The 13468-nt window shown below is 41.5% G+C and overlaps 1 protein-coding gene across 1 annotated transcript in view; it reads left to right on the forward strand.

Annotated features, from left to right (window-relative positions):
* LOC141981924 (macrophage mannose receptor 1-like) overlaps positions 1-13468 on the forward strand; it is a 63838-nt gene that overhangs the window by 11805 nt on the left and 38565 nt on the right. The window contains exons 4-9 of the mRNA XM_074943544.1: positions 858-1022; positions 1354-1467; positions 5392-5535; positions 6328-6510; positions 6721-6878; positions 11399-11512. Coding sequence (XP_074799645.1) covers positions 858-1022; positions 1354-1467; positions 5392-5535; positions 6328-6510; positions 6721-6878; positions 11399-11512 — 878 coding nt within the window. The remainder of the gene's footprint in view (positions 1-857; positions 1023-1353; positions 1468-5391; positions 5536-6327; positions 6511-6720; positions 6879-11398; positions 11513-13468) is intronic.

A 13468-nucleotide genomic window follows, 5' to 3' on the forward strand; every position in this document is an offset into this window, starting at 1 on the left:
GCAAGGGCACATAGTGGCAGCAGCCGTCTACCTTCAGAAGGTTGGTAATTCCAGGGGCCTTACCCCCAACTTGGACGTTTCTAGCCAGGAATAAAATTTTCCAGTGGGACATGAGGCAGCATTAGCATCTTTATCCCCTTTGTTGGCCTAAGGGGTGGGGAGCAGGTTCTCAACTTGTTGAGAGCAGCTATTCACATCTGTGAGGCGGGGGTGGGAGTTCTTACAGCTGCACAAGCTGAGAAATGAAACTTTCCCTCGGACTGTGTAACATCTCTGATTAAAACAACGAGGAGTCCAGTGGCACCTTAAAGACTAACAGATTTATTTGGGCATAAGCTTTTGTGGGTAAAAAACTCCACTTCTTCAGATGCATGGAATAAATCTGTTAGTCTTTAAGGTGCCACTGGACTCCTCGTTGTTTTTGTGGATACAGGCTAACACGGCTACCCATCTGATCTCTGATTAGCTACCTTTCCCCAGTATGCAGAGGAAAAGCAGCCCATCAGATGGAGATTTCCTCACAGATCAGTTAAAGGGGTCTGAAAACCTAGTCTACAGGGAAATCCCAATTCATAATGTTGGAAACTTGGCAGGTCTTAGGAGAGGTTTGATGGGGTGAGGCAATGGAAGTGCAGAACGACAGATTATATATATATTTGGGTAGGTGTCAAAAAGTAAGTATTGAATGAATGGAGGGTGTGTAAGTGGGGCAATCGCTGTGTGCAAAGCAATCTAAATATATGCAAATTGTTACTTTATGTTAATTAGAATATACTGGGGGTATGGTTTCAAATCTTGGCAGGTATGATTGATTATATTTTCAATTAACGAATTCTGTGCCATTCATCTCTTTACAGACAACATTGACGAAGACTTTTGGACTACAAACCCTTTAACAGGCACCCACTACCAGATAAACTACAAATCGGCCCTAACGTGGCACCAAGCACGGAAAAGCTGCCAGCAACAGAAGGCAGAATTATTAAGTATTACAGAGCTACATGAGCAAACTTATCTGACAGGTAAAGCTAAATAACAAGTCAATCTCTGGCACTTTCTCATCTATATCTACATCTATACACACAGACATACACCTGACTCGGGCATTTTTAGGAAGATGGGAGGGAACAAAGTTTATCCAACAAAATGTACATTAATATGCTCCAAAAATGTATTTCCCCCTTACCAATAACAAGGTGTTGGAGTATCTTTGTTTGATAGATGACTCTACATACCTGATTTTGTCCAAGACATGTAGTTTTCAAACTATTAGTTTTAATTAAAGCTTTGTACAGTCACTACAAAACCAACTCCATTTAACAAATTGTCATTTTGTTTCTTTTGGTTACTTAGGGCTAACTGGCAGAGTGAATTCTGAACTCTGGATTGGACTTAACAGGTTGAATTCCAATGGTGGATGGCAATGGATTGGTGGCAGTCCATTCAGATATTTAAACTGGGCTCCAGGTAGGTGCACATCTGTTTAATGATGGTCAGTTTATGGGCAAAATTCTGCTCTTATATATGCATGGTGGGTCTAAGCTCCTATTTTCTGCTCTCTCCACATTCACAGAATTCCCATTGATGTCAATGGGACTATAAAAAAGGTAGAATACGAGAGTGCTGTGAGAGTAATTTGTCCTTGCTTTGTAATCCAAAATGAAAGAGAAGATTCCCAAACCCGGAAAGCATTTAAAGACTAAAGACCTTTGCATCTTCTTCACACACCTGATTTTCCAGTAGCGATTTTCTTACATACTATTCAATTCAGATGGAAAACTCATTAAAAACATTGAAATACCTTCTGTTTATAAACATTACATACCATACAAACTATTTATAACATTTGAACAAAGGTCTTCACAGGCCCCTGCTATATTTTTCCCCAGCTAGATTTATAATCCTGTATCTGACAGGTTTCAGAGTAGCAGCTGTGTTAGTCTGTATTCGCAAAAAGAAAAGGAGGACTTGTGGCACCTTAGAGACTAACCAATTTATTGGAGCATAAGCTTTCGTGCAGCTTATGCTCAAATAAATTGGTTAGTCTCTAAGGTGCCACAAGTACTCCTTTTCTTTTTGCGAATCCTGTATCTGTGACATCATAATCATTTTTCATAAAGCATGTAAACTACTAACGAATCAAACATTTATTTCTTTTAAAGTCCATAATTAAATGACAAGGTAAAACACAACCACCAGATATCATACCCTTGATGCTGTTGCCACCTCTGTTTTGAAACATCACTGATCTTTTTCTCTCATTTTCCCCCCACCTCAAAAAATAGTTGTTATAGGAAATTATGTATGAAATGGTTGAAAACACCTCTATTTTTACTATGTGATTGTCCATTTATTAAAATACATTCGTCTGGCAACACATGAGTGTATAACTCATAGTATGATTAGGAGTATGTATAAGAACTCATAGGATATACTGTATGACAGCAGAAAAATGTTAAATTTACATTTAAGTAGTCCTATCAGTATGCACGTCAGCTGATTTTGAAACAATATCAGATGTATAGTCCAACATGAATTAATGTAGCATTCCTTGGCTATCAGAGGGGTATGATGCCCATGCAATGCAGAGGGACACCTGAGAGCTTTTGAATCAGGGGTGTGACCCAAAGCCCATGTCATAACCATACAGCTAAGGGTAGCCTAGAATTCCTCCTTATCTGTAAGGGGTTAAGAAGCTCAAATAACCTGGTTGGCACCTGACCAAAAGGACCAATGGGGAAAGAAGATACTTTCAAATCAGGGCGGGTGGGGGGAGGGAAGGCTTTGTTTTGGTGTGTTCTCTTGGGAAGCAGAGAAGCATCAGGTCAGAAAACTCCTTCTCCTATAAACCAATCCTGAACCAGTCTCTAATATTACAAAAATAGTAAGTAAAGCCAGGCAAGGCATGTTAGATTATCTTTTGTTTTAGCTTGTGAATTTTCCCTTTGCTAGAAGGAGGTTTATTCCTGGGTTTTTTGTTTTTTTTTGTAACTTTGAACTAAGCCTAGATGGAGTTCCTCTGTGTTTGTGAATCTTTTGTTATCCTGTAAAGTTATCTTCCATCCTGATTTTACAGAGGTGATTCTTTTACCTTTTCTTTAAATAAAATTCTTCTTTTAAGAATCTGATTGGGGTTTTCAGTGTCCTAAAAACCCAAGGGTCTGGTTTACCTATTTGGTTGGTATATTATTCTCAAGCCTCCCCAGGAAAGGGGGTGAAGAGGCTTGGGGGGAGGGGTGCATATTTTAGGGAACAGGAACTCCAAGTGGTCCTTTCCCTGATTCTTTGTCTAAATCACTTGGTGGTGGCAGCATACTGTTCAAGGACAAGGTGGAATTTGTGCCTTGGGAAGTTTTTAACCTAAGCTGGTAAAAATAAGCTTAGGGGGTCTTTCATGCCGGTCCCCACATCTGTACCCCAGAGTTCAGAGTGGGGAAGGAACCCTGACAGATGCCCACGCAATGCAGAGGGACATTTGAGAGCTTTTGAATCAGGGGTGTGACCCAAAGCCCATCGAAGTTAACATGAGTCTTTCCAGTGACTTCAGTATGCCTTGGTTCTGGCTGCAGGTGCATGGTGAAAGGTGAAGTAGAAATACCTGTGAACAGTCAGTATTCTTTACAAGTGTCCACATGGTGCAGGCACCACCTCCACCTTCCATGGAGCCCTAGTTTGTGGTAGGAAAGGAGGGGAAAGGTGGGCATGGTGAGGGTAATTGGGGCCCAGAACACCAATGGGCAGTACTTTGTGCAAAAATTGCAGGAGTAACTAGAGCAACGTCCTTGTAGCAGCCTGTAATCAGGAAGGAGTTGAAGTTTCTGTCACAGCTCTGGTCAAGCTCCCTCTTTCGAAACTAACCAGGATGCTGTATTTGGGTCCCATACACTGGGCCCATGTGCTTTAAAGCTTTTCTGTGTCTGAGTAGAGTACAGGCACTGCCTCTGGCTCACGGTTTCTCAGCATACTCTCAGGGTGCAGATGATCTTTTAACATCCCCTGCTGAAAGCTGAAATCTCATTGTCCAACTGCCCTCGGCTCTAAAACTCATTAGCTGTTGTGCCCCTGACTTGCTAGCTGCTTAAGCCCACCCTTCCCAGAGCCCCAGCCTTGTGGGCCCTCTGGCTTACCATTTACTTCTTCAGGGATGATATTTGATGCAAACTGACCCAGGGTTTCCAAAATAATTAGCTGTTACTTTAGGCAGCTCAAAAGAAGTACAGAATCATGCAAAATAAGATACAGCTAAATTCCATTTCCTCCCTCAGTTTCCTCATCACTCTTGAGCATTCTTTGGGATTTGGGTCACTGTTTTCTAAGGAGTCCCTAGCTGTTTTTAAAGGGCTGTCCCAAGACTTCAGTCTCTTTGTTCCCTTCTGGGGAAATACCACTGCTCCAAACCCTACTCCCTGTCGACCTCTTGGAATACCTGGATTATGCCAGGTCAGGTACCTCTTTAGTATACCCATTGGCCTGCCAGAACACAGTCACTAAAATGTGTCTTCTTTCTTAGTTAGTTAATGTTTTATTCTGTAGCTTCTTCCAGACAGGGTGTGTGATAAATGGCATGGTCCTTGTCAGCCCCTGGCTGGTTTGCTACACATTGCAGGTTAGCATTATACATACATAGGGCTCATAAAATCAATGAGAATTCATAAGTTCTACATCAATAAATCCCCCAAATCAGGGTTGCCATTTCTCAGATATTTATCTTTTGCCTTAGGCTCTAGTATATTTCCTCAGCATGTCTCCTCCCATTTATGGCCAAAGTGGGATGAGGTTCATAAACTGTAGATGCTCAAAATTTTCAAATCAGCATATTGCCTCTGACTTGTGAAAATATATATATTTGGTCTATCTTTTATATTATAAAAATTAATCCAACTTTCTTCATAAATACAATATACTGAGTTTCCTCCTGGACACTGTTTCCCTGGGATTTCTAAAGGTCAGAGAGAGCAAGTGTGATGAACAGCATGATTGACACATTGGAATTGAATCAGGGACCCCCAGAGCTAAAGGTATGGGTTGCTGCAGCTTGAACTAAAGCTTGCTACGTAGGGTTGCAACAGACTCATATTCCCTGCAGATGGGACTCAAAGCGGGACTGTAACACACACTCATCAGTGGGTTAAATGTGGAACTATATAAGAATATCCAGTTGTAGTTGGACTGTTTGGACTAATGGACAATAACTTTATAGCATCAATGTTGTTGGTCAGCTAAGTAATTGTCATCTAATCTTCTGTCCTTAAAGTGATGATTATTAGCAAATAATATGGCAATGAATTTGTAAGTGCACGAAGACCCCCAACAGATTACTCCTTTGGTTGGTGAGATGAAAATGTACAGTGTTAATATAGAGATTCTCTGCTTTTTGTCTGTTTCTCAAAGGAAGTCCCTCTCTCGAGTCTGAAAAAATCTGTGGAATGCTACAGTCTCGGAATGGTAAATGGGAAAACCAGCAGTGTGATCAGAAACTTGGATACATCTGTAAAAAAGGAAATTCCTCTTTGGATTCCTTTATTATGCCCTCAGGTAGGCTGGTCAATACAAATAAAAGCTATTTATTCAAACTCTATAGAATGTCCTGCAATGAGCAAAAGATAAGAAGTAATGCATCTTTCTACAATGCACATAACCTTCTGTCTCAATTGTCGAAACCAAATTGTTAGGCCGTTGGTCAGTTGTACACAGGTGTGGAAGAATTCCATGATGTCAGTTCTCTGTAGGTGTCTCAGTGTTGCTCCACTAAGGCCACTTTGAAAAAGTTCCAGGAACACAAGCTCCTCAGAGGGCAAAGGCTCCTGCCCTGGGGGGACTAATCAGGACCTGAGTCCCTTGCATGTATGCTGAAAGCTGCAGAATATATTAGAGGGACAATGTACTGCATCAGGGGTGATCTGGAATGGATCCTGTACCTGGCCTCTGAGATCCATTGGATACATCTACACAGCTATAAAAAACCTGCTGCACCAAGTCTTCAAACCCAGGTCAATTGACCTGGGCTCATGGGGCTTGGGCTGCGGGACTAAAAATAGCGTAGATGGTTGGGGTCAGGTTGGAGCTCACAGGGTTTCAGAGCTAAGGCTCCCACCCAAACACAACTTCTACACTGCAGTTTTTAGCCCTGCAGCCCAAACCCAGTGAGGCAGAGTCAGCTGGCTCAGGCCTGTCGTGGCTGTACTGTGGGTCTTTCATTGCAGTGTAGATGTATTCTGTCCTACTCTGGCAGGATGGGTCATGGCCTGCCTATGTAGCTGGAACCCTTCATTCCCACCTCTTTCGATTGCTCTTCTGAATAATTGTTTGAAACTTTTTTTCCTTTAGGTGACTTTAAGCCTATTAAATGCCCCAGTGGATGGATCCCCTATTCAGGCCACTGTTATATGATTTACAGAGCACCCAAAATATGGAAAGATGCTTTATCTTCCTGTAGAAAAGAAGGTGGAGATCTGGCGAGTATCCACAATATTGAAGAATACAGCTTTACAGTGTCTCAGCTTGGGTACAGTGAGTATTGCTACAGGGCAGTATTTTACCTGCATACATATTTATAACGTAGCCATTATCAATTCTGCAGTTCTGACAATGATGTTAACGTAAGATCTTAAAGTCCAAGAAGGCAGATCCACCTTCATTACTCAGTCAGGAATGGACATGAAATTTAATAACACTGTTCAAAGATGGGGGCAAATATATAACTGCTTCTTATGTTTTTAGAGCCTACAGATGAATTGTGGATTGGTTTGAATGACCTCAAGATTCAGATGTATTTTGAATGGAGTGATGGGACTCCTGTGACATACACCAAGTGGCTAGGTGAAGAACCATCCCATGCGAACAACAGGAAAGAAGATTGTGTCATTATGAAGGGAGAGGTAAAATAATGCAATTATATCTACTATTGGCTTGTTTTCTTTCAAAGGGTACGTCTACACTGCAGCAGGTAGCGTTCGTCCCGGCTCGGGTACACAGACACATGCAAGCTCTTCTCCAGCTAGGGGACTAAAAAATAGCAGTGTAGCTGGAGGTAGCCTGGGCAGCAGCTCAGACTATCTGCCTGAGTACAAACCTGCCTGGATCCCCTGGATACGTGCTTGTGTAGCTAGCCCGAGCTGCTGCCTATGCTACCCACATCTACACTGACATTTTTAGTAAGCTACTGTGTGTCTGTCTGCCCCAGCTGGGAAACATGCTGCCTGCTGCAGTGATAGTGATGATGAAATGCTAAGGGAGATTAGAGAGGCTATGAAAATAAAGAACTCAATAATAGTGGGGGATTTCAATTATCCCCATATCGACTGGGTACATGTCACCTCAGGATGAAATGCAGAGACAAAATTTCTTGATACTTTAAATGACTGCTTCTTGGAGCAGCTGGTACAGGAACCCACAAGGGGAGAGGCAACTCTCGATTTGGTCCTGAGTGGAGCACAGGATCTGGTCCAGAGGTAACTATAACAGGACCGCTTGGAAATAGTGACCATAATATAATAACATTTAACATTCCTGTGGTGGGAAGAACACCTCAGCAGCCCAACACTGTGGCATTTAATTTCAGAAAGGGGAACTATGCACAAATGAGGAGGTTAGTTAAACAGAAATTAAAAAATACAGTGACTAGAGTGAAATCCCTGCAAGCTGCATGGACACTTTTCAAAGACACCATAATAGAGGCTCAACTTGCATGTATACCCCAAATTAAAAAACACAGTAAAAGAGCTAAAAAAGAGCCACTGTGGCTTAACAACCATGTAAAAGAAGCAGTGAGAGATAAAAAGGCATCTTTTCAAAAGTGGACGTCAAATCCTAGTGAGGTAAATAGAAAGGAGCATAAACGCTGCCAAATTAAATGTAAAAATGTAATAAGAAAAGCCAAAAAGGAGTTTGAAGAACAGCTAGCCAAAAACTCAAAAGGTCATAACAAAATGTATTTTAAGTACATCAGAAGCAGGAAGCCTGCTAAACAACCAGTGGGGCCCCTGGATGATCGAGATACAAAAGGAGCACTTAAAGATGATAAAGTCATCGCGGAGAAACTAAATGAATTCTTTGCTTCAGTCTTCACGGCTGAGGATGTTAGCGAGATTCCCAAACCTGAGCCGTCTTATGTAGGTGACAAATCTGAGGAATTGTCACAGATTGAAGTGTGACTAGAGGAGGTTTTGGAATTGATTGATAAACTTAACAGTAACAAGTCACTGGGACCAGATGTCATTCACCCAAGAGTTCTGAAAGAACTCAAATGTGAAATTGCGGAACTATTAACAATGGTTTGTAACCTGTCCTTTAAATCAGCTTCTGTACCCAATGACTAGAAGATAGCTAATGTAACACTAATATTTTAAAAGGGCGCTAGAGGTGATCCCGGCAATTACAGACCGGTAAGTCTAACGTCAGTACCGGGCAAATTAGTTGAAACAATAGTAAAGAATAAAATTGTCAGACACATGGAAGAACATAAATTGTTGCGCAAAAGTCAACATGGTTTCTGTAAAGGGAAATCATGTCTTACTAATCTATTAGAGTTCTCTGAAGGGGTCAACAAACATGTGGATAAGGGGGATCCAGTGGACATAGTGTACTTAGATTTCCAGAAAGCCTTTGACAAGGTCCCTCACCAAAGGCTCTTATGTAAATTAAGTTGTCATGGGATAAGAGGGAAGATTCTTTCATGGACTGAGAACTGGTTAAAAGACAGGGAACAAAGGGTAGGAATAAATGGTAAATTTTCAGAATGGAGAGGGGTAACTAGTGGTGTTCCCCAAGGGTCAGTCCGAGGACCAATCCTGTTCAACTTATTCATAAATGATCTGGAGATGGGGTAAACAGTGAGATGGCAAAGTTCGCAGGCAATACTAAACTGCTCAAGATAGTTAAGACCAAAGCAGACTGTGAAGAACTTCAAAAAGATCTCACAAAACTAAGTGATTGGGCAACAAAATGGCAAATGAAATTTAATGTGGATAAATGTAAAGTGTAATGCACTTTGGAAAAAATAACCCCAACTATACATACAGTATGATGGGGGCTAATTTAGCTACAACTAATCAGGAGAAAGATCTTGGAGTCATCGTGGCTAGTTCTCTGAAGATGTCCACGCAGTGTGCAGCAGCAGTCAAAAAAGCAAACAGGATGTTAGGAATCATTAAAAAAGCGATAAGAGAATAAGATGGAGAATATCTTATTACCGTTATATAAATCCATTGTATGCCCACATCTTGAATACTGCATACAGATGTGGTTCCCTCATCTCAAAAAAGATATATTGGCATTAGAAAAGGTTCAGAGAAGGGCCACTAAAATGATTAGGGGGTTGGAACGGGTCCCATATGAAGAGAGATAAAGAGGCTAGGACTTTTCAGCTTAGAAAAGAGGAGACTAAGGGGGGATATGATAGAGGTATATAAAATCATGAGTGGTGTGGAGAAAGTGAATAAGGAAAAGTTATTTACTTGTTCCTATAATAGAAGAACTAGGGGCCACCAAATGAAATTAATGGTCAGCAGGTTTAAAACAAATAAAAGGAAGTTCTTCTTCATACAGTGCACAGTCAACCTGTGGAACTCCTTGCCTGAGGCGGTTATGAAGGCTAGGACTATAACAGGGGTTAAAAGAGAACTGGATAAATTCATGGAGCTTAAGTCCATTAATGGCTATTAGCCAGGATGGGTAAGGAATGGTGTCCCTAGCCTCTGTTTGTCAGAGGGTGGAGATGGATGGCAGGAAAGAGATCACTAGATCATGACCTGTTAGGTTCACTCCCTCTGGGGCACCTGGCATTGGCCACTGTCGGTAGACAGGATACTGGGGTGGATGGACCTTTGGTCTGACCCAGTATGGCCATTTTATGTTCTTACACATAGCCAGCCTAAGTGATTATTGTGGTTTGACTCATTGTCCAAGAGCAAGGGTACTAGTCTGAAGCCAACGACGTCTGAAATAATCATGTCTGGAGATTTAGGTTTTGTGAAAATCCAGCTCTCAGGCCGGGAGAAGTCGATTAAAGAGCACTGAGCATCCACTCACAAAATGTGGGATCTTCTTGATGATAAGACTCTTGGTGCAGGGACTTTCTTACTTGTCTGTAAAATATCTTGCACATATATTGTGCTTTTCTGAAAAATAAATTACAACTTTGGAAGCCCATGTAGCTGGAGCCTCCTAACCAGGAAAAGGAAAAGGAGTACTTGTGGCACCTTAGAGACTAACCAATTTATGGTGCCACAAGTACTCCTTTTCTTTTTGCGAATACAGACTAACACGGCTGCTACTCTGAAACCTAACCAGGAAAGGCACCACATGGTTTGTGCTCAGTTTACAGCCCCTCATCATGGGTACGGTGGAGAGAGGACAACTATATTCCTATTAAATCTCTTATATTCTCACTTTACTTTGTTTTCCCCATCTTTGCTTTGCAGTTTTTAAAGAAAAAACTAAGATTTTTTTCTCAAAAACTCAGTTTGACTCATTGTGAGGTTTTCGAACTGCCACACACCCCTTTTCTTGGTTGGTGCATCCCATAAGCCTAGTTTGCCTTTATTATGTTCGCTAAGAAAAAATCTACAAGACCCAAGCCAGTAGGTCCCATAAATCCAGAAAAACATAATGTGTGTGTACATTGGGGACATTCTTCTCTATACTCTTCTACTAGATCCTAACTTGTCCTTGCAGAAGCTCCCATCTCTCTCTTGGATGAGTGTTCTTATTGTCAGGAATGTGTCATGCTGTGGGCTAGCATGGTGTATTATAGTGTCCTTTCAGTCATAGGCCACCCCAGGAAAAACTCCCTCAGGAACTAAGAACTGCTTCAGATTTTACCACATTCTGTTCTGCGTGCAAGGCACACTTCTTTGACTTACCTTTGATAATAAAGATGCAGAGCAGAGCAGAAATTAAAGAAATATTTTTTGAAAATATTTCATATTTTTTCTTCAAGGAGATAAAAGGAGAGAAAGAATCATACGTGTCATGGCAGAGACTAGTCATGTCATGTATAGAATAGAATGTTGACTTGCTCAGCAGTCACTGAAGCCTTCATAAGTGCCATTTAAACTCTGTGCACTCTGAGGATATGCACCCAGCACTAATAAGCTAATGAACAGCTTATGAGCAGCAGAGCCTCCAATGGAATTTCAAAGTTAAAGGGAGGACCTTTATTGATGGGTCATGGTAAGGAAAAAGAGAACTGTAGTCATGTGGAATGGGAGTTGAAATGACCCAAACCAAAGCTTAAAGATGGTCTGGGTTCTGCCTGGAGACAGGTGAATGTTCAGTCTGGTTCTTATTTCCTCTGAATCTTTTTAAGGAAAACCCTAGAAAAAAGGAATGAGGAATGTTCTAAAGACCTAATCCTCCTTCTTCACTGACATTCCTTTCCTTTCTTTGCCATGTTCAGGATGGCTATTGGGCAGATGATGTTTGTGAAAAGAAACTTGGTTACATCTGTAAAATGAAACCTTTGGCAGAAGAATCTGAGGAAGTTGAGATCATTGTCCCAGGCTGCCAGAAAGTAAGTACAATATATATATACATATGGCAAGACATGAAGATCATTTGACTTATTGGTTTCACTCCTTTTAAAATTATGTTGCCTTTTAGGGGGCAATCTACGATAACTGCTTTTGACAAAGCTTGTTGTTCTTACCCTAGCAAATTGTTAATTTATGCACATTGATGATTTTCAGACCACTGGGAAAAAATTGCTCCCTCATTTAAGCAAAACCTGCTCGGAATATCTTTTTCAGTTACTTGTGCCTCCTTTTGTCTTTATTCTCTCTTCTCTGAATTGAGCAGACCTATGCAGTTTTGGTTATTCATGAGTCATCTGCTATATATCACTTAATTATTGTTCCACTGAAAGATTTTGCATCATCCAAATGCACAGCAACAATAATTTTCCTAGAAGTCAGCTGCAGCCAACATCAATGTCTTTCTGGGACTTGCACAGCTCTGAAGGCCATGAGGTGTCATTAAAGGAGGTTGTGATGATCTCCCCCAGCCCGGGCTGCCACCTGGCACTGGGTTACCACTGAGCCCTCTGGCCCACTGGCCTGAGCTCCCTCTACACTGTGCTGCTGTGACAAGTTGCAAAGCCCTCCCAGCTTGCACTGTCACCAGCATTCATATGGGTAGGGATACACCCAGCTGCATTTACATGCAGGCTCTCTAACCACCAACTTCCCAGCCTGGGACGCCAGAGCAGAACCATCCTGCCCTGGTCAAATCTGACCAGTATATGGGTTTAATACCCGGTCCTCCTCTCCCTCAATGTGAAGAGAACAATGCACACTTGTGGTAACCAAGCAGAGATTTTCTCCAGACACCTTAGTCAAATGCACACTGGTTTGGATTAAAACATAAAATAAGTTTATTAACTACAAAACATTGATTTTAAGTGATTATAAGTGATAACAAAGAGATCAAAGCAGATTACTTAGTAAATAAACAAAACTGCAACCTGAACTTAACACACTAGATAGGTAGGATATGAATTAGCAAATTCTCACCCTGAGTGATAAACAGGCTGGCAGATTCCAAAGGCACAATCTACCTTGGCTTTGCAGCTTGGCTTTCCCAGGTTTTCATACAGAGGTTAGCAGTCCCTTAGCCTGGGACCATCACTTCCCCCCTGTTCAGTCTTTATTCCTCAGGTGTTTCCAGGTGTGTTGTTGTTGGGAGAGTGAGGTACCCCCAGGATGTCATTTTCCCCCTTTCTGATCTTCTTCCCACTTGCTGAAAAGCCTTTTTTCTGTGACCTGGGTCAAACAGTTCCCATTATGTAGTGCTATCTATGAGAGGTTTCTATTGTACACAGTTCCTGGGGTAATCCTGGTGCTTGTGTGCATTTCCTCAATGAGCCATTAACATTATTTGGTCTTTTTACTGTTGCCCCTGAAAGGCTGCTTGTGGGTGTTTTCAACCTCACAACATGTTTCTGTAACACAGACATAGCCAAATTTCATAACTGCACATACGACAACAGCACACACAATCCAACAAGATATGAATGTCTAGCAGATCAAGACTTTTAGAATGATACCTCACAAGGCATACTTCGTGCAAAACATATCCTAATTACATGACAGTGGTGAATATTGGGGTGCCAGGGTGTCTCAGATGTTTTGAAACAAATTGATAAATTAAACAGTCATAAGTGACCAGGAACAGATGGCATTCACCCGAGAGTTCTGAGGGAACTCAAATGTGAAATTGCAGAACTACTAACTGTGGTATGTAACCTATAATTTAAATCAGCTTCTGTACCAAATGACTGGAGGAAAGCTAATGTGACACCAATTTTTAAGAAGGGCTCCAGAGGTGATCCCAAACAAAAAGTCATATTTAACAGGCTTTGTATGAGAACTGTGCAGAGGTTGTGGGCATGTATTCCCGCCAACCCCTAGGCAAAATGTGCGACAGTCACACAAACACCACCATGGATTCTATTCCAGCTACTGGAGTTGCA

This window comes from Natator depressus, chromosome 2 (assembly GCF_965152275.1).
Source record: "Natator depressus isolate rNatDep1 chromosome 2, rNatDep2.hap1, whole genome shotgun sequence".
Lineage (NCBI taxonomy): Eukaryota > Metazoa > Chordata > Testudines > Cheloniidae > Natator > Natator depressus.